At 49.9% G+C, this 26,059-nt stretch overlaps 2 protein-coding genes and 1 long non-coding RNA gene across 3 annotated transcripts; 2 read left to right on the forward strand and 1 right to left on the reverse strand.

Moving 5' to 3' along the window:
• The first annotated feature begins 2,497 nt into the window (after positions 1-2,497).
• On the forward strand, positions 2,498-17,509 carry TF (transferrin). The gene is made up of 17 exons (XM_068691699.1): positions 2,498-2,657; positions 4,754-4,917; positions 5,119-5,227; positions 5,896-6,087; positions 6,296-6,431; positions 6,834-6,889; positions 8,223-8,392; positions 8,517-8,703; positions 9,366-9,520; positions 10,677-10,770; positions 11,150-11,185; positions 11,865-12,023; positions 12,977-13,121; positions 15,385-15,449; positions 15,715-15,899; positions 16,619-16,805; positions 17,267-17,509. The coding sequence occupies exons 1-17, from the start codon at positions 2,615-2,617 to the stop codon at positions 17,302-17,304; spliced, it is 2,121 nt and encodes a 706-aa protein (XP_068547800.1). The 5' UTR covers positions 2,498-2,614; the 3' UTR covers positions 17,305-17,509.
• On the reverse strand, positions 12,977-14,904 carry LOC137860903 (uncharacterized). Its single transcript, XR_011099240.1, has 2 exons — positions 14,523-14,904; positions 12,977-13,221 (listed from the first exon to the last, which is right to left on the reverse strand). It is a non-coding gene; the product is annotated as an uncharacterized lncRNA (long non-coding RNA).
• A 2,607-nt stretch (positions 17,510-20,116) lies between the features above and the next one.
• SRPRB (SRP receptor subunit beta) lies at positions 20,117-25,582 on the forward strand. Its single transcript, XM_068691701.1, has 7 exons — positions 20,117-20,276; positions 20,359-20,453; positions 20,572-20,649; positions 22,201-22,283; positions 22,702-22,838; positions 23,283-23,337; positions 24,421-25,582. The coding sequence occupies exons 1-7, from the start codon at positions 20,165-20,167 to the stop codon at positions 24,635-24,637; spliced, it is 777 nt and encodes a 258-aa protein (XP_068547802.1). The 5' UTR covers positions 20,117-20,164; the 3' UTR covers positions 24,638-25,582.
• The last annotated feature ends 477 nt before the right edge of the window (positions 25,583-26,059 follow it).

The raw sequence follows: 26,059 nt of genomic DNA on the forward strand, positions 1-26,059 counted from the left end.
TGATGCTTCCTGAATCACAAAGCTAAAGCCCGAGGTGCACTGGCTGAGCAATCTTCTTTCTGATAAAGCTGCCCCTGCTTGCACGAGCCTGAGCCTTGACCTGTTACCTTGAAAGACAAAACAAATTTCCATCGTTAGTAAGAATTGGCCCTCACTGTTTAATCAGCTTAATTGGCCTTTCATGCACTTGGGCAAGGCAAAAGTTCTCTTTTTGCACCAAACCGTGCAACCAGGCAGTGAGGTATGCATCCGACCAGAATTTGTTGAAAGGCATGTGTGTATCTCTGTACAAGACAGAGGACTCTCTGGGTCACTAAGTGTGCATTTTCTAACACAAAATTTGGAAAGGCAGGGGTCTGATAGACTTTCAGGGGAAGAAGTTGGTTGCACCAAGACATTTGTCCCTCCTGGGCTCCAAAGGGATGTCATTGCAGCTGGAGGCCACCCGGAGTATTTTGCTCTTTGCATCCAAGGTTTCCCTTGGTGGAAGGCACGCTCCAGAAAAGGGCATCTTAGAGGCCTGCTGGGTCCTTTGGGGACCCAGGTCTGGGCCCTCAAGCCCAGATGGTCAGGAGGACACAGCACCAGCCTGCTGTGCCTCTGTCACAGGTCACCTTAAGGTGAATTTCTTCTCCCCTAAGCTGCCCTGGGGCAGACTGGGGCAGCAGATCTTGGCTGTGGAAAGCAAAGCCACCCAGGGAGCAGCCACAAGACGGAGAGTGGAAACCCGACATGGAGAAAGGTAACGTCCAAAAGAGGCGTAGGAGCTGCTCTGTACACGGCCAGTGACATTTGGGGTGACTGCAGGCTGGATGTCTGGAAATCCAGGAGGTTACTGGCTAAGCAGTAAAGGAGTACAGGAGGTAAGCAGTAAAATCTCTTGCAGTCCGAGCCTTTCTCCTGGATGCACCCTGCTGACTCTCTTGTATGACAAGGGGAGGAGGTGTGGAATGAAACCTCCCCTGGCAGCACTGCTGCCCCCTGGGCAGGTATAGGGATGCCTTGGGGATGAAGGTGGGATGTACGATGCAGGTGGGGAGTAAGGGGGGGTCCAGGTACAAAAAAAAAGGCTGGGAACTGCCCCACTGAGCACGGAGCTATCTCAGCATGAGCAGAAAGCAAGGGAATATGGCATTTTCCAGCAATTGCTCCTCTGCTTCTTGAATTGATCCTTTAGGATTTCCAAGCTTTCTTCTGCATCTCTCCACGTCATCTGTCAGGTGGCAAACGCTCTGCCTATTGCTGTAACCACTTAGTTTGTGGAGTCCAGACCTCTAGCTTGCTGGAGTTAATACGGATGGGAGAACCCAGTTTTTTAACAGGGAGGGAGGTGGTTTAGGAGTGGCACTGCCTTATCATGGGAGCAAATCCTTTCCCCCCTTGTATATGGCATGTTGGAGAAGCTCTGGCCACAAGAAGCGCTGCCCTTCTGGGAAAGCAGGGGACGAAGGGATGAGAAATGGGAACTAGCCAAGCTGAGGGAACCCCTGCAGATGCTGCTGCCATATCCGTAGGCTGGACCCATGCGGGGACATCCAGGAGACCACAAAGGGAGACTGGTGCTCCAGAGATCAAACCCCAGAGCCGGACCCCACCACGACAGCACTCGTGTAGCTGGTGTCTGGTGGACACAGCAGCAGGACCAGCCCTGGCAGCTGCTCTCCAGGGATGCTGCTGGGGCACGTGGGCAAGCTGCTGTGGTGCAGGGGCTCCCATTTCGTGTGCATCTGTCAAAGTCATCCTGCAGCTGGTCTTGTAGCCTGTACCAAAGATGGGGACGTGGAGCTCGTGGCAGCATCATGAAGCCAGACATTCATAAACCTAGCTGTGCCCCCCCAGTCCTGGCTGCAGGGAGGGAAACGGGGAGTGGTGCAATCGGGTAGAGAGGGTTTGCAGAGGAAGGGGACCCCTGAGCTCAGCATTTCTTCCCAGGATCATCACAACAACAGCTTACGGAAGATGAGGTGTGGTGTTTCCTGCTGGCTGCAGGGTGCTATCGAGCTATCCGGTTGTGGCCACTGGCTTTCTCTGCCTGTGCAAGGAGCTTGCCAGACCATCTGGAAGGAACATTTACTGCCTCTGAGCCCTGCTGCCGCTGCCAAGGGAGTGCAAGGGAGAAAGCAAGCCAAAGGCTGTTGGGCACAACAGTAAGTTACTGGCAGACACGTGAAACCGAGGGCTGGATCCAGCAGGGACTTTCTGAGATTAGGCTGTGCAAGGCAGGGGGTAGCCACCACAGAGAAAACAGTCCCTCCTGTGGCATTTCAGCCTGCAGGGGAATTCATGTGTCACGACTTGGGAATTTTCCATTTGGAGCCCCTTGTAAAACAAAAAGCACCTTGCCTGCTCCGACTCCTGCCTGCGAAGGGGTTCAGTGCCAAAGAGTGAAAGGCGTCCTAAAAATGGGCTGATCCAGGGAGGGGGGCGATTTAGCGGCTATTGAGAAACAAGGAAGGACAAACAGTGTTAGGTCATTGCTTCTGCAAACACAGCCAGGGCTGCTTCTCTATAAAAGGGGGAGAAAGCGGCTCCAGAGCCATCACAGACCCGGAGGGGACGGTCTGTGACCACGACCACCGCAGCCCCTCCTTGGCACCCGACTTCCCGCTCCAGCATGAAACTTGTGCTCTCCGCTGTGCTGTCCCTAGGGATAGCTGGTAAGTGTGTGCTGAAAGCAGGCTGGGGGGGAACGGAGGAGCCCGGACCTCCCAGGACCACAGGTTTTCTCCCTAGCCCAGGCTGTTTTTTACAGGAGCAACTGCAGCATGTGCCAGACCAGGCAGCTCCTAAGTTAAACCTGGCAGCTGAGTAATTAAAACCTGCCCGTTTTGGCAGCTATGGGTACCTGTAAATGAGGATGCCTATTCTGAACACTGACAACAGCAGCTCAGCCCTGGATGAGGGGAAAAGCTCCCCTCTCCCCTCCCCTGGCAGTTGCTGTGCCAGGAGAGGAGCATCCCCATGCGTGGGGTTAAACCAGCGCCAACCTGCCTGTGCGTTGGGTTAAACCTGAGGGCAGCTGCACTAAAACAGAGCTTAAATAACGAAAAGACCCCTGACAGGAGTCCCTGCAGGCTTCCCCTGCTGCTCCCCCAGAAGTTTGCATAGGGGCTGCAAAGTGGTGCTGCCGTTCCTCACCTCTCTGCTCGCCCCCGGGGTGCTGCTCCCCTCGTGGACCTCCGAGGCTTCCTGCAGCCAGGGGGGAGGCTGGTGTCCTCCAGCAGCTTGCCCTGTTCCCAGCCCTTCTCCGCTGGGCTTGGGAAACTCCTGGACTGCTTTCAACAAGCGGAGCGCTGTCCTGCTGCCACCGCTGTGCTTTTGCTCGTGCATTTCACATGAGGAGCGTGCCGCTGCAGAGCTGGCGCTGCTTGAAGCACGGATTCCTTTCCTCTCTCAATTCAGGCAGGCAAGGGGCAGCGAGCCATGGCAAGGATACTGCTGCTGCCTACACCCAACACGGGAAGGAGGGAGCAGCAGGTCCTTTCTGACCTCCCATAAAGCACGGTGATGACTGATGTCCTCTTGGGGACATCCCTCTTCCCTGCTGCACAGAGTTTGCCCAAATGCTGTGCCACAGGGACTGAGGCACTGGGGCTGCCCTCACCTTTCCAGTGCTCACCAGTGCAGCCAGGCTGAGCAGTGCCATGAAGCAAAGCAGTGGCTGTCACCACTGCTCGTGCCATGGCCACTGGCCAGCACTGGGGGTGGGGTCTTCAGGAGGACCCATACCAGCCCCTGCCCAAGGTGGAACGGTTGCCAGCCCCACATTAAGCTGGCCATGGCTTTTTTTTGCAGCCAAAAGGTGAAAAATTTAGATTTAGGCAGTGAGAATTAGGGCTGTGAATTCCCCATGTGGCCAAAGTCAGCATTTCCACTGGGAGGAGCAGAAGGTGTCTGCTGGTGGAGTTATGGTGCAAAAAGACAGAATATTTCAGAGGTGAAAAAAAAAAAAGGGAACTACACGAGTTAATTGGGAGATGCGTGTGAACAAAATGTGCCTGGAAGTGTGCGTGTCGTGGTCTATACGATCCTGCCAGGAAGGGGCAGAGCTACGTGCAGGAGTGGGACCAGTTGTGCACTTTAACTGCAAGCTTCCAACATCTCTGGTGCTTAGGTTGCTGAAGGACTCAAGCGTCTGCATTGACCTTCGGTCTTTGCTTGATCAGCCTCCCAGCACAGCCAGGCAGCTGCATTTACTGGTGGGGCACCCTTAGAAGAGAGGGCTGAGGCTGTGTGCGGGCGGTACAGCACCTTGGTTGCTGCCTGTGCTGGAGGAGATGGGGAGTAGAGAGGTAAATATATCTGATCTGCTGGCCACCAGGGAAGCTGTGTGTGGCAGCATACTGAACGTAGTCCGACCAGATGAGAGCTGCTCTCCCTCTGGGGTTATTTGCAAAGAGACCGCTTCAGGGGACAGTCTTTTCTTTCTGTTTGGAGTTTGGTTTCTATTGGGTTTGTTCTCCTGCCCCTGTGGGTGTTGCCGTGAGTTCAGGCTGCTGGAGTCACCATGCTGAGCAGGGACATCCATTACCCAGGGATGGGGACGGTCCTTCCAGATGCTCCTGAAGGTCCACACGTCAGGTGAGAAGGAAACTCCTTTCCTGTGTGACTTAGGAGATGCACAAAGGAGATCCTGCTGCTCCCCCAAGGCCATGGCTGCAAGGAACAAGAGATGGTGTTTCTCCCCTATTGGTGGCTTTCTCCCCCTCTGAAATGACTTTTATTATTATTATTATTAATTTTTTTCCCACAGCTCTGTGTTTTGCTGCTCCTCCCAAGACAACCGTCCGATGGTGCACAATATCCTCAGCAGAAGAGAAGAAATGCAACAACCTAAAGGACCACATGCAACAGGAGAGAGTTACATTGAGCTGCGTGCAGAAAGCAACGTACCTGGACTGCATCAAAGCCATCTCGGTGAGTGGGCAGCAAACAGCTGTGCCGGGCGCTGAGGAGGTTGCAGCAGCACCTTCCACCTGGAGAAAGGGTTTCCTTCGAGTCACTGGTGAGCCTGTGGTCCTGCTGTGGAGAATGATTTACCCACAAGGATCCAGGAGAGACGGCTGGGAAGTGTTTTCCCCTCGTTTTGTTTATTGATTGAAATCTCTTGCTCTTTAGAATAACGAAGCAGATGCCATTAGCTTGGACGGTGGTCAAGTTTTCGAGGCAGGCCTTGCCCCCTATAAGCTGAAGCCCATTGCTGCTGAGGTCTACGAGCGAAGTGGAGGTAACGTTTTCACGTAGCATTTTTAAGCCAAGTGGTGGTAGAAAACTGGTAGTGCAAAGGCCTTCCTTTCCACCCAGTGCTCCCATGTTGTTTCTGCTGGGTGTCTGAGCTATTGCCCCTGGCTTCCAGATCCCCCAGGGGAAGGGAGGGAGCCAGTAATGCCAAAATGCAAATCATTTCTTGCTGCCCGTGACCACTGGGTCACTAAAATGGAAGGGGACAGAACCAGTGCCCTGTTTGTGCTGGTAGCTGTGCTGAAAGTCACCAGTGACATGGTGATGCAGTGGCCGTGGATGGAGATGACCATCAGCAGAAATGCCAGCCCTCCCAAAACGTGGCGTGAAAGTTGTTCGGAAGAGATCCCAGAGATATTCTGCTATCAGTGACCTTGAACGGCGTGGGTAAAGCACAGAAGTCCCCACAGCTGGCTGTGCAGCCATCGGCCAGACCTGCTTACAGCCGCAGCAGCACTGCCATTAGTGGTCGTGGAGGAGTGCCTTGTTGAGATAACCAAGGCAAGATAACCTGTTTTCAGGACGCTTATCACTGCTTGTTGTAATGTACACTGCTGGTTCAATATAGGCAGCGCAGCTCACCCCTGAGAAAACGAGAAGACCAGGCTCGTTCAAGCAAAGCTCTTAATTACCTCCCTCCTTCTCGCACTGCAGGCTCTACAACCAGCTACTATGCTGTGGCTGTTGTTAAGAAAGGAACAGACTTCATGATAAAAGACCTGCGAGGCAAGACCTCCTGCCACACGGGCCTGGGCAGATCCGCTGGCTGGAACATCCCCATCGGGACACTCATCCACCGGGGAGACATCGAGTGGGAAGGCATCGACTCAGGCTCAGTCGAGCAAGGTGACGTGGGGAACAGCATGAGAAACGGGCTGATGTTAAGCTTGGGGTGGTGGCAAGGTAAAGGCGGCATTGCCTGATCTGCAGAGGTTCAGAGGCAACTTGGAGAGCAACCAAAGCATTTACTTTCTTTCCGTGTTCCCCCCCAGACCCTTCTAGGTCCTTGTAAAAGGGAGTTTTAGACTAACCATTGCATGTTTCTCCCCTGCAGCGGTGGCCAAGTTTTTCTCTGCCAGCTGTGTGCCTGGTGCCACCACTGAGCAAAAGCTGTGCCGTCAGTGCAAGGGGGATGCCAAAACCAAATGCCTCCGCAATGCGCCTTATTCTGGATACTCTGGAGCTTTTCAGTGAGTGAAAGTTATTTTTTGTTATACCAGGGACTGCTGTGCTGTAATCAGGGGTCCTGATGAGATGGAATGTATAGAACTGGGACTGCTGGTAATTAACGACCCAATTAGCAATAACTGGCAGGCAGTCAGCAGGAGCTGAAAGAAGGAGCTCTGCTGTCTGATTTTGCACAGACCTAACGCTAATGCTACATATCCTTGTGGTAACTCTAACTGGGTCTCTTGAGCATTACTTCTCTGCCATTATATTTACCTCCCTGCCAGCACAGCTTTTTTGGGAAGACTGCTGCTCTGTGGTTGCAGTTTATGCCAAAGTAATTTGCAGAAACAGGAGGCAGGGAGCCGTGATGTCTGTTGTTTTTTGTTTGTTTTAACATTTCTTCGGTTTCCTCTGACCTACAGGTGTCTGAAGGATGGAAAAGGAGATGTGGCTTTTGTAAAACACACAACTGTTCAAGGTAGGCCTGCAAACCACTTGTTTCTTCTTTCCATTCCAACCTGTTGCTTCCACTCCATCCTGGGATTAGTCTACGCTGTGCAAACCTTTGTTTCTCTCCTAGCTTACTTCATACCTCAGATCTTTTACACTCTGGAAACACGTTTTGTACACTGTATTAATTACAGGATTAATAACTTATCCTTGTTACTGAAAAATATGATTGTGGTGGGGTCTAATTCTCCTTTTGGATTCTTCTCTGAGGAAGGAAAACCTGCTTGATTTAAGTTCAGAAGCATTACCATTGGTGCCATACTGCAGGGGCAGCTGTAGCGTTATGACAGCAAATGCAGGGTGAGCATGAGGTGGGTAGAGAAGCTCACCCATTCCTCTGGGAGCTTTGGTCCACAACAAGAGTTCACTACCTGCACCTCTCAGAGAGGGAACGTGGCCTGGCATTGGCAGGACCGGCAGTGAGCTTGGTGGAGGGCCACCAACAGGGCCACGTGGCAGGGATGCTTGTCTTGTGAGGAGAGGCTCGGGGAGGTGGGCTTGGTCAGCCTGGAGAAGAAAAAGCTTTCAGGGACCTCAGAGCAGCCCATCTGTACCTACATGGACATTAGCAAGGAGGTGGAGCCAAGATTATTACAGAGTTGGACTATGGAAAGATGAGAAACCATGGTCATAAGGCAGGGTTTGTGAACTGATTGAAAAGAGAGGTTTGGACCATACGCAAGGAGAAATTGTCTCCCTGTAAGGACAATCAGGCAATGGGACAGGCTGCCCGGGACAGCCGTGCAGTCTCCATCCTTGGAGGTTTTCAAGATCCAACTGGAGCAACCTGGTCTGCCCTGCTTTGAGCAGGGGGTTGGACCAGAGATGTTCAGAGGTCCTTTCCTACCTGAATTCTCCTGTAATCCTGTGCCCTCTGACCTGGGCTCTGTTTTCAGCCTTGACACTGGCTATCTGCTGGCCTCTACAGACCACGTGCGGGGCCTGACATCTTAAATCTACTTGTAAGGTGTTTGTAAATCTATTTGTATTTGTATCTATATGCATGTGCCTAGATGTCCAGGCACTACTGCCACATGAATGAATACTGATGGGCTAGTTATGGCAGCAGCAGAGATCATCTCATGTGCATGTGGATTCTTTCTGCGCTGCCTTTGTATGACCATGGTGATCCCATCTCTCCTAACACCTTTGCATTATTGCAAAGAGGTTTGTGCAACTTGTCTGCAGTGAAGAATTCTTCCCTGAGATTCAGCTGGAATAAATCAATGACAAAGTTGCCCCATGCTGGGCCGTTGTCTATTTTTGTGGAGATGCAACTCATGGTTCCCCTCTTCCTCTAGAAAATGCCCCAGAGGAGAAGGACGAGTATGAGCTGCTGTGTCTGGATGGTACCCGTCAGCCTGTGGACAGCTACAAAACGTGTAACTGGGCCAGAGTGGCTGCTCACGCCGTTGTGGCTCGGGATGATAGCAAAATTGATGACATCTGGAGTTTTCTCTCAAAAGCACAGGTACCTGCAAGCTCTGCTTTCCTTCCCCTGCCATCCGTCTTCTGTCCCCTGGCTTTGCTTGCTCTCTCCGGTTTTCTGAATGCTTTGGTGTAGTTATTTGCTGATTATTTTTTCCCTGTGGCAGAGCAACTTTGGCGTGGGCACAACCAGCGACTTCCACCTCTTTGGGCCACCTGGCAAGAAGGACCCAGTCCTCAAGGACTTGCTTTTCAAAGACTCTGCTATAATGCTGAAACGTGTCCCAGAACTGATGGATTCCCAGCTCTACCTGGGCTTTGAGTATTACAGTGCCATCCAGAGCCTCCGGAAAGGTGGGCAGGATGTGATGTACAGATGTAGTGTCAGTGGGAGATGCATTGAAGGGTCATGATCGTAAAACACATCTGGGGAAAGGAAGATCACTTTCCAAGTATAGGTAGTATTCTCCATAAAATATTTCCTGTGAAAGGTATTGGCTTGTGTGGTTGGTAGGGAATTGGCATGGTCAAAACTGCTGCTCAGAATAGCTGTTTCTGGGATGTAAGAGTACAGGATCAGGAGGAACATCCCAGGACATCAGGCCCAGCATTGGCCATTCGAGGGAAACAGGGTCCTTCACTTCCATCCAGACTCATCAAGCATTTACTGATGTCCTAGCTGGCTTTCTGTGTCCGATGTCCAACAAATGACCCCTGAAAGCCACTTAACATCCACAGCTGGGCAGAGGTCTCTGTGGTAGGCTCAGCCACCATGGCCTTTATGGAAGGAGGCACATCGACTTCACATAGCATCAAAACAGGTTATTCAAATGCTACCTCACGAAACCATGAGCAGGTGGTGCTTCTCCACCTCCCTCTGGTCCCAGTCCTGAGGCTGGCTGTGTGCAGATGGCATCGTGGCAGGGTCCCCCTCACCCAGAAACTGCCTTCCCATGGCCCTGTTGTTCAGCAGAGCTCTGGGCTTATTCTTTCTTCTCCGGCCATTTTTTTTGCAGATCAGTTGACTGTCGGCCCTAGAGAAAACAAGATTCAGTGGTGTGCAGTAGGCAAGGATGAGAAGAGCAAGTGTGACCGCTGGAGTGTGGTGAGCAACGGCGAGGTGGAGTGCACCGTGGCAGACACCACGAAGGACTGCATTGTTAAGATCATGGTAGGGCTTTTTTCCTTTTCTCCTCCCCAGGATTCTTTCAGCTGGAGAGAGGCATTGCCTCTTTCAGCCTGATAATAGATCTGGGGGTGGGATTTTACCATAAAATGCTGGGGGCTTTCTGAGAAATAACAGCAGGCAGAAACCAACCTTATCACAGGGAAAAGGCTCAACTAGCTCTTCAATGATTAACATCTTTAGAAAATGTTATTAGACAGAGTTCTTTGATGTTTCCTTAACAAGAAATAATTTTCTGGTGTGAAGTAACCTTTTATTTAGAAAAGGAAGGTGACTAGTAAAATATAAAAAGAAGAAATGGATTTTAAGTTCAAATAAAATGAAGTGGTTTTACTGGCCAGAAGCCTTAAAAAACAAACAAACAACAACAAAAAAACAACAAGAGAAAGAAAAAACCTTTCTTGTTGAGAAAGGTTTTTTAGACTGACTTGCTTGCATCAGTCATGCCTGTTATTTTCCTCTGTACTTAAAAACAAGTTTCTGGGATCCAAACAGGGAAATCTTCTTCTGCAGTTAAGAGGTCTTGTTCTCTGATGCAACCAGGGTAGCTCTAATGTTGTGCTTAGTCTCCTGCCATTGGATCTGGCAAATCCTCTGAAATTCTTCGCCTCTAACAACCAGTTTTCCCTTAGACTTAGAGCGTGCCCTGCTTGCTGATTCAGCCTGCAATGTAAGCACTCTCCCCTTCGAGTTGAGTGTCCCAGCCTACAAAGAGCAGATTCTTGCTATTTCAGGGTCACACAGAGAAAGGCCATTGCCTGCTCAGGAGAGGATGGGTTCCGTGGTGTAGATGATGTTAGTTCACAAAGTTGGGTCAGTACTGTGGAGACAGCACAAAATGCAAACTCCAAAGGACAGGTGGGATAAGGAAACAGGCTGGGAAATGCACCCATGTGAGCCTGTGAGTGCCTGGAGGTGAGAGCTGCTGTGGGAGGTGGCTACAAGCACACGTGAGAGGTAATTTCAGAGCACCCTCTCTCTGCATCAGCAAGAACTTGTCTGGCCGTGTGCTACCCTCTCAGGCCCCTTTGCCCCCAGCCTGTCTCCTCTCATTTACTGTTTCTGCTAAGATCCAGTTTCCAAAAAGAGCTGCCCAGGGGAAATACAGTGTCATTTCATCACTATGCGGTTTTCATTGCAGAAAGGTGAAGCGGATGCCATCAGCCTAGATGGAGGTTTTGTCTACACTGCTGGCGTGTGTGGGTTGGTGCCGGTGGTGGGAGAAAGCTACGAGGGTAAGTGCAGTCCTGGTGCTGGAGAAGGGGTAGGTGCAAAAGCACTGGTTTTATTCTGAAACCTAGAAAGCAGCCTCAGTGTTGCACCCCGCAGAAAACACATGATGCTACATGCCTGAAAAATCAGGATTGCGATCACCTCCAGCTCCTATCTTCTTCATTTTAATCATGATGCCCCTGTCCTTTAGCACTGGCCTTGGTGAAACTAGTTGTCTTAGCACTGAAGAACGGAGAGAGGCTGTTCTTTGTTCTGCCAGTTTGCTCAATGCAACCTTAAACAGCCACTTCTAGAATGAACTTTCTCCAGAAAATAGTGAGCTTGACTTATTTTTGGATTTACCATATGTTTTATCTAATAGCTTCTTTTTCTTTCCCTCAGAGGACAGCCAGTGCAGCAAAGACGAAGGACAACCAGGTAATTACTGCCAACAGAGGGATAGACAATTGTCCGTTCAGATATGAGGAAAAATACATATACAGTCATGAGCTGAGAATTAATGGCCACTCTCCACACAAAGAGTTCTGTAAGAGCCACTGTGTACAACACAGATGTGAAAAATCTGGGTGAGAAATTAACGTTTAAATGGAAACTCTGGGTCTGCAAGCAGATAACAAGGCAAAGCATATGGCAGCAGCAGAGATTTGTGCAGAGCTGCTGGAGCACACTGTGCTCTCACGGCCTCACTGTGACATTGCCAGGGCTGCAAACAGAGAAAGAGGGACTGGGCTGTAGCACTGGGGAATTGTTTTTTATAGAAATAGAGAGAGGAGGGAAGGTTTTGTCCTTTGCTAAAGAGGATATGAAATTGGGAGGCACGCATCGTGTGCATCTTGCCACAGCCTTCTTGCATACCTGAGTGCCAGTTTTGGAGAAATGTCAGGGGTAATAATTTCCCAGGAGCATGGTGGGAATAGATGCATCACATCTGCAAACTGTTTTCCTGTTGCTGTGTGGCCAGTCCTTCATAAGGACAAAATATTTCTGCTACGCTGTGCGTAGCTGCCCTCTCCTAAGTGTAGCTGATACTCTGGTAAGGGAGCACAGTGGGATCCTTGGGTCAGTCCTTAATTCTCCTCTCTTTTCCTTCCAAAAGCATCGTACTTCGCTGTGGCTGTTGTGAAGAAATCTGATAGTGCCATCACATGGAACAATCTGCAAGGCAAGAAGTCGTGCCACACCGCTGTTGGGAGAACTGCTGGCTGGAACATCCCCATGGGCTTGATTCACAACAAAACCGGGAGCTGCGATTTTGGTGAGTCAAGGCATACATTCATTTGTCTGAGTTAGAAACCTGCGAGCAAAAACGTTTTGCCATGCCTCCTCTGATCTTCTTGTGCCTCAAAAACTCTCACTTGGAGAAGGAAATGAAGATGAGTCTGTTATTTAAGGTTTCAGTGAGCAAAGTTTCAGGCTGTTGGTGACTGATTCTGACTAGGATATGGCACATCAGCTGTTTTGTGGGGGCTTCACTTTTTCACTTCTCTCCCCTTCCCCTTTCAGCAGCCCAAAAGGCATTCCCAAAATGGGAACACAGGCTGCCCCAGGTACAGGGGGCTGCTCCTTGTGCAGGACTGTGTAGGAGTAAGGGATAGATTTCTGAATCCCAGAAGGGCTGAGAATGGGGGATAGAGGCTGCTCTCAGTTCAAGAAACCTTAAGGGACTGATCTGACTCCCTTGAGAATAGTGGGTAAAAAGTTTGCATTGCTCAGAAGAGCAGCCTCTACCCAACTTTCAGTCAGTGAGAATTATGGTCCAACAAAAATAATACGGAGATATTATGGACCAAGGCAAATTAAGCATATAATTATTATCCGCAAATCTAATCTCAAGAACATACTATTGTTATTAAGTTTTAGACTCTGCCTCTCCATCCTCCTACCTGCCTTTCCTAATGTCCCTTCTTCCCCCTGAGTTCTCATATTGCTGCCAAACACAGTCGTGCCTGCCCAGAAAGGCTGGTTCCACACGAGCTGGGAATGGTTTGCAGAAGACACATTCTTCTTTCAATGCCAAGATCATCAATCACACCAAGGGACAAGATTCCTACTCAAAGCGTGATGCATGTGATGTGCTGTCTGCTGAGGCACGCTCCTCCTCGCATCGCAGCCTGCTCATATAAGATCACCACAAGAACGTATTATGAAAAGAAACCCCAGTTTTCCAGTGCAGGAAAAGTAAATTTATTTTATTCCTTTTTTATTCAGATGATTACTTCAGTGAGGGCTGTGCTCCTGGTTCTCCTCCTAACTCCCGTCTCTGCAAGCTGTGCCAAGGTTCAGGGGAAAACCTGCTGGAGAAGTGTGTCGCCAGCAGCCACGAGAAATACTACGGATATACTGGAGCTTTACGGTAGGTGGGGAAAATGCTCAGGTACCTGGGGGGCTGATCAGAGAGGTGATGGGTAGATCATGCATGGGGTTTGGCCTCATGCTGACACTAGTCCACTGACCTTGCGTCACTTGAAGGGCAAGCAGGCGATCAGGCCCAGCCAGCATGGGTTTATGGAAGGCAGGTCCTGCTTGACGAACCTGATCTCCTTCTACGACAAAGTGACGCGCTGGGTGGACGAGGGAAAGGCTGTGGATGTGGTCTACCTTGACTTCAGCAAGGCTTTTGACACCGTCTCCCACAGCATTCTCCTCAAGAAGCTGGCTGCTCTTGGCTTGGACTGGCGCACGCTTCGTTGGGTTAGAAACTGGCTGGATAGCCGGGCCCAAAGAGTTGTGGTGAATGGAGCCAAGTCCAGTTGGAGGCCAGTCACTAGTGGCGTCCCCCAGGGCTCGGTGCTGGGGCCGGTCCTCTTTAACATCTTCATCGATGATCTGGATGACGGCATTGAGTGCACCCTCAGTAAGTTTGCAGATGACACCAAGCTAGGTGCGTGTGTCGATCTGCTCGAGGGTAGGAAGGCTCTGCAGGAGGATCTGGATAGGCTGCACCGATGGGCTGAGGTCAACTGTATGAAGTTCAACAAGGCCAAGTGCCGGGTCCTGCACCTGGGGCGCAATAACCCCAAGCAGAGGTACAGGCTGGGAGAGGAATGGTTGGAGAGCTGCCAGGCAGAGAAGGACCTGGGAGTGATGGTGGACAGTCGGCTGAATATGAGCCAGCAGTGTGCTCAGGTGGCCAAGAAGGCCAACGGCATCCTGGCTTGTATCAGAAACACTGTGACCAGCAGGGCTAGGGAGGTGATCGTCCCCCTGTACTCGGCTCTGGTGAGGCCGCACCTCGAGTACTGTGTTCAGTTTTGGGCCCCTCGCTACAAGAAGGACATCGAGGTGCTTGAGCGGGTCCAAAGAAGGGCGACGAAACTGGTGAGGGGCCTGGAGAGCAAGTCCTACGAGGAGCGGCTGAAGGAGCTGGGCTTGTTCAGCCTAGAGAAGAGGAGGCTCAGGGGTGACCTTATTGCTCTGTATAAGTACATTAAAGGAGGCTGTAGCGAGGTGGGGGTTGGCCTGTTCTCCCATGTGCCTGGTGACAGGACGAGGGGGAATGGGCTAAAGTTACGCCAGGGGAGTTTTAGGTTAGATGTTAGGAAGAATTTCTTTACTGAAAGGGTTGTGAGGCATTGGAACGGGCTGCCCAGGGAGGTGGTGGAGTCACCATCCCTGGAGGTCTTCAAAAGACGTTTAGATGTAGAGCTTAGGGATATGGTTTAGTGGGGACTGTTAGTTTTAGGTCAGAGGTTGGACTCGATGATCTTGAGGTCTCTTCCAACCTAGAAATTCTGTGATTCTGTGATTCTGTGACCTTTTCTTTTTCTCCACAACACTGCTGCAGGTATATAAGTCTGCAATATTACTTAGGTACTCCATATGATTTTTCTTTATGCAGCTGTCTTCCCACCGCCTATTCTCCTTTTCTTCAGTGTAGGTGCAAAATGTTCCCATTCTGTAAAAATTAATGTCCTGGTCCTTCCAGGCAAACTGGGAGAGACATGAGCATTTTGGCCAGAGCTCCTACAATGACAGTGGTGTCACGCTTAGTTACATAACAAATTATGTAAAATAAAGAATGTTAAGAAGTGGAAACCCAGAAACAATGTTGCCACTGGATGCTCCCTGTTAAAAATGCTGCTTGCCTTGGTTAAAATGAACAATTCCCTAAAAAGAGAAGGGACCAGAGGTCAACCCCAGTGCCCTCTCCTCTGTACCAACCAGTAGCTGATCAAGTCTAAGTAATTTGTATTGGGCACAAACTGAAAAAGAAAATTTATTTATTTATTTATTTATTTTCAGTTACATCTAGTAGCAAAGAGACCCTCCTGCAGGATTTGCAGTCATTTTGGTGCAAGTTTGACTTTTTACACGGCTATTGAAAGGTGCAGCCAGGCACTGCAGAAAACAATGCAAATTCTGCTCTTGGCTGAACTACTTCTTTCTGACAACAAAATACATCAGTTACTTAGTATGTTAAAAGGATGCGTGTGTTTTTCCAGGATGTGTTAAAAGATTTTGTTTCAGATATCCTTAAAATATTCATGGCAGGGCTCCTAGACCTGAGTATCTTTAGAGACTAATTTCACAAAGTAAGATACAGGTCAGAATCCAACCTGTGGAAAAGGACCAGGACTCTGGCACCCATATCACTTGCCTTTCTTTGTACTTCACAGGTGTCTGGTTGAGCAGGGTGATGTGGCCTTTATTAAGCATTCAACTGTTGGCGAAATCGTTGATGGTATGTGGTTATCCTCTTGCATGGGACTTGGCAGGACTGCTTCCCCCATCTGCGTTATTTTCATTCCCAAAACACTGACTTCAGCTGCACAATTATTCTGATGGCCTGTTAATTACAAACTCCATATGGCTTCTTTTGTACAAGTGAAGTATCTAAGTGTCAGTGCACACACGTGCAGGGACAAATGCTTTGCTTGGGTGTTGAGAGGGTGATTATGCCTCTACTATACAAGATCTCTGAATCTCCAAACCAATTCTCTTCATAGGCAACAATAAAGATGACTGGGCCAAAGGTCTGACAAGGGATGACTTCGAGTTGTTGTGCACTAATGGGAAACGGGCAAACACCATGGATTACAAGACCTGCCACCTGGCCAAAGTTCCTACCCATGCTGTGGTCGCACGCCCCGAGAAAGCAAACAAAATCCGTGAGCTGCTGGAGGGACAAGAGGTTAGTGGTACTGACAGTGGGAGGAATGTTCTGGGGTGGTTTTTTACACAACACGTTTACATTTTTAGAGCAATGATGCTCTCCAAGTGAGTGAAATGTGGAAGATTTTGACTTACTGATATGGGGTCAGAGCCTTGTCCCTTAGTCTCCCCCTCCCTCCATCCCTTCTGAACTTACAGCTGTGTTTTGGAAACTCCTCTGGGGTGCCTGATCTCTGACCCAGCTGTGTCAGGCACAAGGTAAGCAGCAAGCCATCCAGCCCCGCTGGGACACACACAGTCCTCCAGCTACTGCTGTCAGCATAACCAGGTTATGTCAGCTCTTTTTGATTTCACACCAACAATGCTGAGATTTTCTCCGCCATCTGGATCTGTTAAGAGACACTTTGGAAGTCAGCTCCTTTTGCTTTCAGCTCATGGTGAAGGCACAGAACCTGCTGGCAGCTCCTCCCAGTGGGATCAGCATATAGTGAAATACTAAAAAAGAAAAAAATTTTGTTTTGTTGGTCATGCCACAAGTGTGCTGCTTACCAGTGAGAGTCCTTCCACCTAGTCACACGGACAGAAGATTCAGGCCTAAACTTTTGGAGCTTGACTGGGCGCTCCCCAGGACAAGGAGTTTGTGGTGAAGAAGTAGTACTAAAAGTGAGGCTTGTACGAGCTGAATCTTGCTTTCTTTCTACTTTTTACATACACTTACCGCTTCATGCCTTATTTCAGAAACTGTTTGGATTACATGGAACCGAGACAGAGAGATTCATGATGTTTCAGTCTCAAACCAAGGATCTTCTGTTTAAAGACTTGACCAAGTGCCTGGTTAAACTCCGCCAAGGAATAACATACAAGGAGTTCCTCGGAGATGAATACTATGCTTCCGTTGCTAGCCTCAATACCTGCAACCCATCAGGTAAATGTAACAGCCTCAGGACAAAGTCAGTGAATCACAGTTCTTAGCATCAGCTATATGGACAGTTATTTCTGTTGCTGTCCATTTAAAGAAATTTATGTCCATTTTTTTAAAGAAAAATGAGGATAACTCATAAAGCTTCCAGTATACTTCTCCCAGAGTTTCCTGAGCTAACTTCTGCCAGATTGGAAACTTGTTCTGGCATCAGTGGGAATGAAAGATTTTTAATTACCTTTAGAAAACATGGAGTTTGAGAAGTGGTAAAAAGAACCCACCCTGTCCTGTCAGTCTGTGTTCAGTGTGATCTGTGGTTAATGCTCACTTCTGGTGGTATGCTGGATATGTTTTCCACGGTATGACAATGCTGGCACGGTTGGCTGTGCACTGGTGGGACGGGAGCGATGTTGCGTGTTCTGTTTAAATGCAAGGTCTGAATTCCTCCTTGTCCTTTCCATTTTCAGATCTCCTCCAGGTGTGCACCTTCCTTGAGGACAAGTAAAAGGATGGGAAGAGTCCTCATTGAAGGGGGAGGAAACCTAGTGCCGTGACTCCTTTCGTGCCCTCAGCTCCAACACTGACCCACAGAGGGCCCTCTGCCTTCACTGCTTCCTCTGCCCTTCTCCATCACTCTGAAAGTGGCTATTTGAAACTTCACGGTTTTCTGCTGCTGTCACAGCAAGGAATAAAATCTCGAAGTCTAAAGAGGTTTCCTGAGATTTCTCAAAGTAGTTATTATGCCCACTCCTGCCCTGGCACCTCTTGCTGCAGGCCAGTGGCAGACTCCAATCTGGCTATTGCCATTCAAGGCTATTGTTGCCCAATAGCGAAATTCCTTTCAATATTTTCTAAAGCAAAATGGATTAAAGGTGTCCTAGAGTCTAATTAACAGACATTTTATATTATCTGTGCTTCCGCTTTACCCAGATTATCCCATTATCTCCCCGGGAGACAACAGCTGCCCATTGTGTTTGGGATATAGAAAGACAGAGAGTGTTTATGTGAGGGAAGCTGAACGGTAGAGAGGATAAAAAAAAAAAACAACAACAGCAACAAAAACACAAAAATATAGTGGTTGTAAGATGGAAGGTGTGAATGGAAACCACTCCATCTCATATCTCAGCTGGGTGGATATGAATAGTGCAGAAGCAGAGTTATTTCCACCAGGCAGTACATTTAAAATGCAGTATGTCGCTGTGGAGAGCACAGGCTTAGACTTCCTTTCATGAGAAAAATTGAGGACCTGTTTGGAAACCTGCCTTTTGCTGAGCTTCTGCTGAGCTACAAAACAAACACACAAAAACAGCAGGTAGTAACCCTCTTTTCGAGGCAGGCAGAGAAGAACTGCTGAGGACAGAAAAATGTTGAATTCCTGTTTTTGCAAGAATTAATATTTTGATGGATTTGAAGTGATGATATTTGAATGCACATGGCACATATTGCAAGACATCCACTAGCCTAACTAAAGATCACTTTTGAAGACAGAAAGTTAAAGTGGAAGCAATGATATTCTGTGCTTTGCACTTTTGTAGGTTCAAGTATATTGGACAGATGGTTTGTTTAATCTGTTCTTAAGAATCAGCAAAGAGAGACAGTGTCCCTAAAAGAGCCTGTTTCTACAGCTAACTACTGCTACAGGTGGAAAGTTTTCCCCAAGAACAAAATTCCACAACCTTCCTGGGCAGTCTGTCCCACTGCTTGCCTGTCCTGAGGGGAAGAAGTTTATCTCATATCCAGTCTGAACCTCTCTTGTTTCAATATGCTTCCCTTGCTTCTTGCTCTGCACCACTGTGAAGAGCCTGGATCCGTCTTCCTGCCACCTGGAAGAAATGTGGCAGCTGGTGCCAGGTCTGCCCTGAAGCCATCTCTTCTCCAGCCTCAACAAACCCTGGTCCCTCAGCCCCCGGGGTCATCCTGGTGGCTCTCTGCTGAATTTGCTTTTGTTCACCAAGGTCTCATTGAAGTAGGGGCCCAAACCTGGCCACAGCAGCTAGGTGTGGTCTAATAAGTGCTAGGCAGAGGCCAGCAATCACCACCCCAACCTGGCTGTGCTCCAGGGATGCGGTTGACATCTCTGCTGCCTGGGCAGATGCTGGCTACCCATGCCTACCACCACTCCATCACCTTCTGGTGACAACCTGGGAGCGGGGAGAGCCTTCAGGATGCCAGCAGCAGCTCTGCCCGCAGCCACCCTCCAGACCTCCAGCAGAGCTGGGGGATGACACTCCTTCAGTTTTAACCAATTTGGGATGTTTTTTTGCCATCTCTCCATGGTGGCCTCTTCCCTCTGCTTCTCCACCTGTGTCCCTTTCCCCCTCTGGGCATCCCTACCCCTCATTGTGGCCTTCCAGTACTTGAAGGGAGCGTGTAAACAGGAGGGGGAACGCCTGTTTATATGTGTTGATAGTGACAGGACAAGGGGGCATGGTTTTAAACAAAGATGGGAGATTTAGGTTAGATATCAGGAGGAAGTTTTTCACTCATAGGGTGGTGAAGCACTGGAATGGGTTGCCCAGAGAGGCTGTGGATACCCCATCCCTGGAGATCATAGAATCAGAGAATATCCTGAGTTGGAGGGGATCCGTATGATCTGTGGAAGAACTCTATAACTCAAAGCAAATAAGTTATAAAGTAGGTTTGTTGTTTATTTTGGGGCTGGGCACATGCGGGATAGCTCCCAAACGCATGCGCACCTTAATGCGGCAACCTGCTTTGGTTATATGCAGTAAAAAGTTACATATGCATGAAGTTTCCCAATGCGCCCATATATATTCATAATCTATCCCCACTTTGTATTAAAATTAGCTCCAAGCAGTCATTTCCATAAACTCCTCCCATCTACTCCTGCGTGGTGGTGGTCGTCGGGGGGCTGTGGGGATGAAGGCTGAGAACTCCTCTTCATCACCACTGCTTGGCCCCCTGTACAAAGGTACAGACTGAGCTGCTCCTTGGCTCTTGTCCAAACCACAAGGTCGGTCTGGGACGGTTTTTGAGGCAGGTTCCCCATTTTTGTCAGGAAATGCCTTCTGTGAGGGGCTGCGAGACTCCTTATTTTGGATAGTAAGCAAAGACACACGGCAGTATCGATTTTAATGGGATTAAGTAAGCAAAGACACTCGGCAATATCTATTTTAATGCGATTATTCTATCCCTGGCTTCACCCAAGGACCATCGAGCTTGGACCACGGAGAGACCCAAGACCAAATTGGACGAGGCCCTGGGCAGGGGTTGGCCCTGGAAAACCCTCAGGGCGCCTCCCCCGCCAGCCCAGGACTACAACTCCCAGCAGCCCCCGCGGCGGCGCCTCAGCAGCGGCGGGACGAGGCGGGACGAGGCGGGACGCGGTGAGGCGAGGCGCGGCCATGGCGGGGGCGCTGGAGCCGTACCTGGACTCGCTGCGGCGGGAGCTGCAGGCGCCCGGCCCCGCCGCCTTCTCCGTGCTGCTGGCGCTGCTCCTGGTCGCCCTCACGCTCCGTGAGTCGCGGGGGGGGTGCGGGGCGGTGCGGGGTGCGGCGAGGCCCCCGGTGTCTGAGGCCGGCCTCGCTGTGCCCCGCAGTGCTCTGGAGGCTCGCGCAGGCCGGGAGGAGCGGCCGCAGGGCCGTGCTGCTGCTGGGGCTGTGCGACGCGGGCAAGACGCTGCTGTTCGCCAGGGTGAGTGCGGGACGGGCCGGCCGCGAGGCTCCCTGAAGGCTCTGCCCTCCCTTTAACCCCCTCTCGTCGTTTGGTTCTGTTTTTTCCTTGTTTTTTGTTTTTTTTTTCCTCCCCGCAGCTGCTGACGGGCAAGTACCGGGACACGCAGACGTCGATAACCGACAGCTCCGCCGTCTACAGGGTCAGCAGCGACAAGGTGAGTGAGCCTCCCAGCGCTGCGGGAGCTTTTGTGCTTTGCCAGCTTCCAGCTCGGAGCCAGCCCTTTGCTGGGCCTCAGCAGGGAAGGATTCCTTTAGGCGGTGTGCAGGCAGGAGAAGGTTGGCAGGTATTGGGGGCTCCTTGTCTGCAGAGGTGTTTCTTTTTCCTCCTTGTTTTTTTTTTTATTTTTACAAGAGGAAAAGGAGCAGCTTTTAAAGCTGAGTAAAACATGCAGCACCGAGTAAAATATGCAGTGGAGAGAGGGGTCTGGCACGGAGCAGGAAGAGTTGTGAGGAAGCGTTGTTCTGTTGCGTTGAGTTTATTTGCTTGGCATTCATTTCACTCCCAAGAAAATCCGTATTTGGAAGGTTTGCAGGCTTAAAAATGGCCTTCAGCTGAACTTCATCTGGCCCCCAGAAGGGGTTGGTTATTTCCAGATGCTAGGCTGCTGCGGTTATTTTCCATTTACCATGATCTCTTTAGTTTCAGAAGGGTTTCTTTTTCTTGCCGGGTGCACACGTGGCAGCGAAAGCATGAGCTGACAGCATGTTACCTGCTGGTGAATTTTAAAGGTAGAAGCTTTTCTGCTTTTTCTGTGGCAATCTGTGTTAACAAAGGTAATAATAAGGGGTTAAAAAATTAGTAAAAAGAATTGCAGGGCTTTTTAGTTTTTTAAATTAAAGTCTCTTGAAGGTTGAGCAGACAGATATTTGGGGTGATGGAATGCTGTAAGACAGGCTGCTGTTTTTCTGATCAAAGGTTTCCATTAAAATACGAAAGCAGTGAGCAGACAGGATCCCGTGTAGCGGTTTTTCCCCTCTCGGGAACAGCACGTGTTATGCTGAGAACGGTGACGTGGCCCTCTGTGGTCACATCTGTCAGGAGCCTGCGAGAGGCATTCGTTCTCTTTAATGTCACTGCTTTGGCTGGCTGGCTGCCCGTGGAAAGAGAAGTGATTGCTGCTTTTAATTGAAGAAGTTTCTTGCAAGGCTGCTTTTGCCTTATTTCCTAACAAAGCTGTGTGCGTTTAGGTTGGCTTGCAGTTGGGTAGCTTGTCTGCCTGAATAGATGTCTTGATGCAGAGCGGGAGGCTGTGGTTTTGCTGTACAGAGGTATATTCTCCAACAGAGATGGTGTAAATCTGCCCTTTACCGAGTGAGGCAGCCTTCCTAAAGCTCTGCCACTTGCACTGTGTGCGTGGTGCTCGCAGGGAGGGCTGTCTGGAGGAGGAGAGGGTGGAGCGTGCTCGTTTCTGCACAGTTGTGCTCCGTCCTCACTGCTCTGCCGTCCTCACTGCTCTGCTGGGCGGTTTGCTGGTGTCGCTCTCTCCTTACCGAGTCCTGGCCACGAGTGTTCCTCAGTGGTTCTAAGACAGCACCTCAGCCTGTCATAATTGTTTGGGCCGATGGAGAGACTGCACCCAGGGGAGTGTTACGTGTTTCTGTGCTGTAGGGGGTCACTCCTCACTGCTGCCCCAGCTAGAGCCTGCCATCAGTCTGGTTTTCCCCAGGTGCAGGTGTTGCTAACAACCTCTCGCTTCTGTTCCTAGAACGCTAATGTGACTTTAATCGACCTCCCAGGCCATGAGAGCCTGCGGCTTCAGTTCCTGGAGAGGTTCAAGGCTGCAGCCAGGTAAGGTGCAGGCGGTTGGCAGGGGAGGAGGAGGTGGGGGATGTTATTTATTGCCAGGGATGAGCCAGGTGAGGGTGCCGTGCGCTGGGTTGTGTGTGTGTGTGTCCTGAGAGTCAGCTCTGCTTTGAGGCACTGGGGGTTCTGCTTCCCCCACTTGCCTGCCTTTGTAGTGCATCAGGAGGCAAAGCAAATGCAGCAGGGAGGGTTTGGGGATGCGGTATGTCTTTGGGACAGAGAGGGACAGGTTTCCTGCTGGGTGTGAACACGGGGTGTGTATCAGCCCCCATGTCCTGACCTGCTTTTAGATTGAATGAGGTTGGGTGTGGAAACAGCTGTCTTGGCCTAGGCTGCCATATTTGCAGGGGAAGGTGATGACAGAGGGTTGTGCCCAGCACCTATTCCCTTCTCTCTCCTCCAGAGCCATTGTGTTTGTGGTGGACAGCGTAGCTTTCCAGCGGGAGGTGAAGGATGTGGCAGAGTTCCTGTACCAAGTCCTGGTCGACAGCACAGTGCTCAAAAATGCACCCGCGCTGCTGATAGCTTGCAACAAGCAAGGTACTGTGGGAGTCCTGAAGGTGGGAGTGGAGGTTGTTCAGTCCCTGAGTGACTGTTGGGGTTAACGGCCATATGTGACAGTGAAATCACAACTTAGGAGTGCTGCTAGATTTTCAGGTCTCTACAGCTTTCCCCGTGGAGGTGTGGATCCCTGTAAGTTAATCAGAAGCTTTTTGCCAGAATCAGGTTTGGTGCTTTCAGACAACGAGGAAAAAAAAAACCAAATTTTCTGCCTTATATCAGGCACTTGACTTGCTGCCATTCGTGCCCACGGACACAAAGCTCCTCTCTCCATTATCCTAGCACAGACACTGTTGTTGTTGTGCCATTAGGTCTAATGACAGCACGGTGTGAGCAGGCCTTGCTGTAACGTTAGGAGCCTGAAGCAGGTTCTGACCTCTGACAAAACCAAAGAGCTAATATCCTTTTCTCTTCTCTGTCTAGATGTCACAATGGCAAAATCAGCAAAACTTATTCAACAGCAGCTGGAGAAAGAGCTGTAAGTGTGAAATTGGATCTTAAACCTCTCTGTGCATTTCTTTCTTGTCCTTTCTGTCTCTTTTGCCAATGCTCAGTGAGCCCCTTGAGCCACATCTGTTCTTTGAAGATAAAGAGCATTCTGTTTTGTCTGTGTAGGTGTAATCAGGATGAGAGAAGATTGCTTGATCTAGGACTGCTGCAGTCTTGGGGAAAAAAAAAAAAGGCAGTGTGTTCCTTGCTAGAAGCCGTAGTGTGGAGAACATCCCAGTCCTTACCTAAAAGTCTCCAAACTAATGCGTGTTCCTGGAATGCAGCTGTCTCGTTGCCCTGCTTTTTGGCCGGTAGATGGCAGCAGGGTGATTTGTACCGCTTCCTCTTCACTGCTGAGTGCCTAACCTCCCTTCTGTAAGGCAGTTGAAATCCTGGGCAGAGATTGCTGTTTGTCTTCCCTAGCCTGGCTTTTGGGAGGCAGTCAAATCACAGTGCGTGATCCCCGATATCACGGTGCCTCCCCCTGCCCAGATGACCTGTTGAACTAGTGAAGGTCTTGAGCGCTGTGGGCCTTTTAACTTCAGGCACTTGCAGTCAGACAAGCAGCTCTCGCAGTCCAGGCTCATTCCCTAGAATGAGAACAGGTTTTTGCCTCTTCTGAAGTTCTGCTTCCCTCTCCAAATTGACACTTGTGGTTGGAAGTCATGCCTCGCTGAGGAATTGAGCAGCAGCACTTCCCTGCGTTAGCCCTTCCCACCAATTTGCCCCCACCCATTGCAACTCAAATGTTTTTGACTTTTTTTTTTCTCCCCTCAGCATCCTAAATTAAGTCTAGTACAGCCTGCAGTGCCTCCAGGTTCATGTTTGCATCGGATTCGCATGTTTTTGCTGAAGAGGGGTCAGACCTGGGAATGAATGAATTTGCTAATGCACAGCTCAATAATTCTGCTCCCTCTAATGTGCTTGGTTTGTATCCATCTGTGCTCTTGGCAGGCTGACCACATTGATGGAAAAGATTCACTTTGTGCAGAGACCACATCTCAGCAGCTGTCACACAGGTAATTTGTTCTGGTTCACGGTTCTTAATCCTCTCCTTTCTCTCTCTCTGCAGCAACACCTTACGAGTGACCCGCTCTGCAGCCCCCACCAGCCTGGATGGCTCTGCCGTAGGGGGCCCCGCTCAGTTGGGAAAGAAGGGCAAGGACTTTGACTTCTCCCAGCTGCCAATGAGGGTGGAGTTTGTGGAGTGCAGCGCCCGTGGCAGCAAGGGAGAGGAGGGAGATGCTGACTTCGAGGGCCTTGAGAAGTGGCTGGCCAAGATCGCTTGAACGGAGAAGGGCAGGGCAGGAGGGAGAGATGTGGGGAGGCTGGGTGGGTGGGACACGTGGAGAGTGAAAGGAAAGAGGTGGTTTGAGGCACTTAAATCTCATCTTGTAGAAGATACTTCTGGAAATTTCTTCTAGAAAAAGCTGGAAACAAGCATTGCGGTGTCTTCCTCTGCTGCTTATGGCCTTGGGAGTAATGTAATATCTGGTGTGATTTCTCTGACTGTGTCCATCACGCTGCAACCTTTTTTTGCTCTTCCTTCTTCCTTCATCTTTCTCTGGGATGCTTACCCTATGGGCTTCTGTGTTTCCTTGAAGTGTTTGGTCTTTTCATGTGACAGCTGCCAGGCAAATTAGGGACAAGAGCACTGCCAGGTGAGTCTTTAGAGACTGGAATCTTTGTCCTTTTCTGCTTTGGTTTAGCGTTGCATCCCTGTTACTTCTGCTTACTTACCTGCTGCCCTGGCAAAGTGCACAGACTCTTTCTGTTGTGCAGTTGCTGAGGCGAGTAAAAAAAGCTGTTTTCCTCCATCTCCTACCTCCCCATTCTTCCAGACTGGTGCAGTCCAGTTTCTGTGGGACTGGAGCGACTTAATAAATCCCCAAAGCAGGCTGGCTCATCTACCTCTGTCACTGTGCACTGCCGGTGTCTGGCTGCGGTGCCTTTGTCCTTGGGTGATTTCTTCTGTTGGATGGTTCTTGGGAGTTTTTCTTTTAAATGGGGGCTACGACCTGAAAGCTTGTTTCCCTCTCCTCTGACAGACATGAATGCACGCTTTCCATATGATAGTTACAGAAGGGTCTTGGCTTCAAGCAATGAGGAAGAGGCATTTTTAGATAGATGCCTATGTTGTTGGTGAGATTTGTCATGCCAGATTGTTTGTTGTGCAATCCCCTGCCCGTCTCCTCCCTAGTGACTGCAATAAAGAGACCTTTTTGTGTTTGTAATCAGCAGTTGCAACAAAGTGAGAGAGAATATTGGGCAGGTAGCACACTCATGTGTGAGCGTGATTCCTCCCTGAAAAAAGATGCTTGGTGCAGAAGGAAATGTGATTTTTTTCCAGTGTTTCTTTGTGGTGGTTGAAGCCAAAGTGCTGCTGTATGCGTGCTCTCACTCAGAGAGTGCTTGTTGCTCTGGCTCTTGCAGCGGCTCGGCTGGCTATTTGGAGGCTGGAAGTGATGGTGGTGGTATCTTAACTCAGCATACATTAGACCTCAACTTTCCAAAGGACCCTTGCTCTTGCCAGGAGTGTTGGTTATCCAAAGGGAAATGTTGCAGCAGCGTTAGTGCTGGCCATGTGGGAGATGAGACCCTGGTGTCATGCGGGCTATTCGGCTTCCCTTTCCTGAACAACAAACAGCCTTAAAACACCAGGCAGTCACCCTGCCCAGCAGCTTTGTCCTTTGTTAGGGTACTAGCTCAGC

This window comes from Anas acuta, chromosome 9 (assembly GCF_963932015.1).
Source record: "Anas acuta chromosome 9, bAnaAcu1.1, whole genome shotgun sequence".
Classification (NCBI taxonomy): Eukaryota; Metazoa; Chordata; class Aves; order Anseriformes; family Anatidae; genus Anas; species Anas acuta.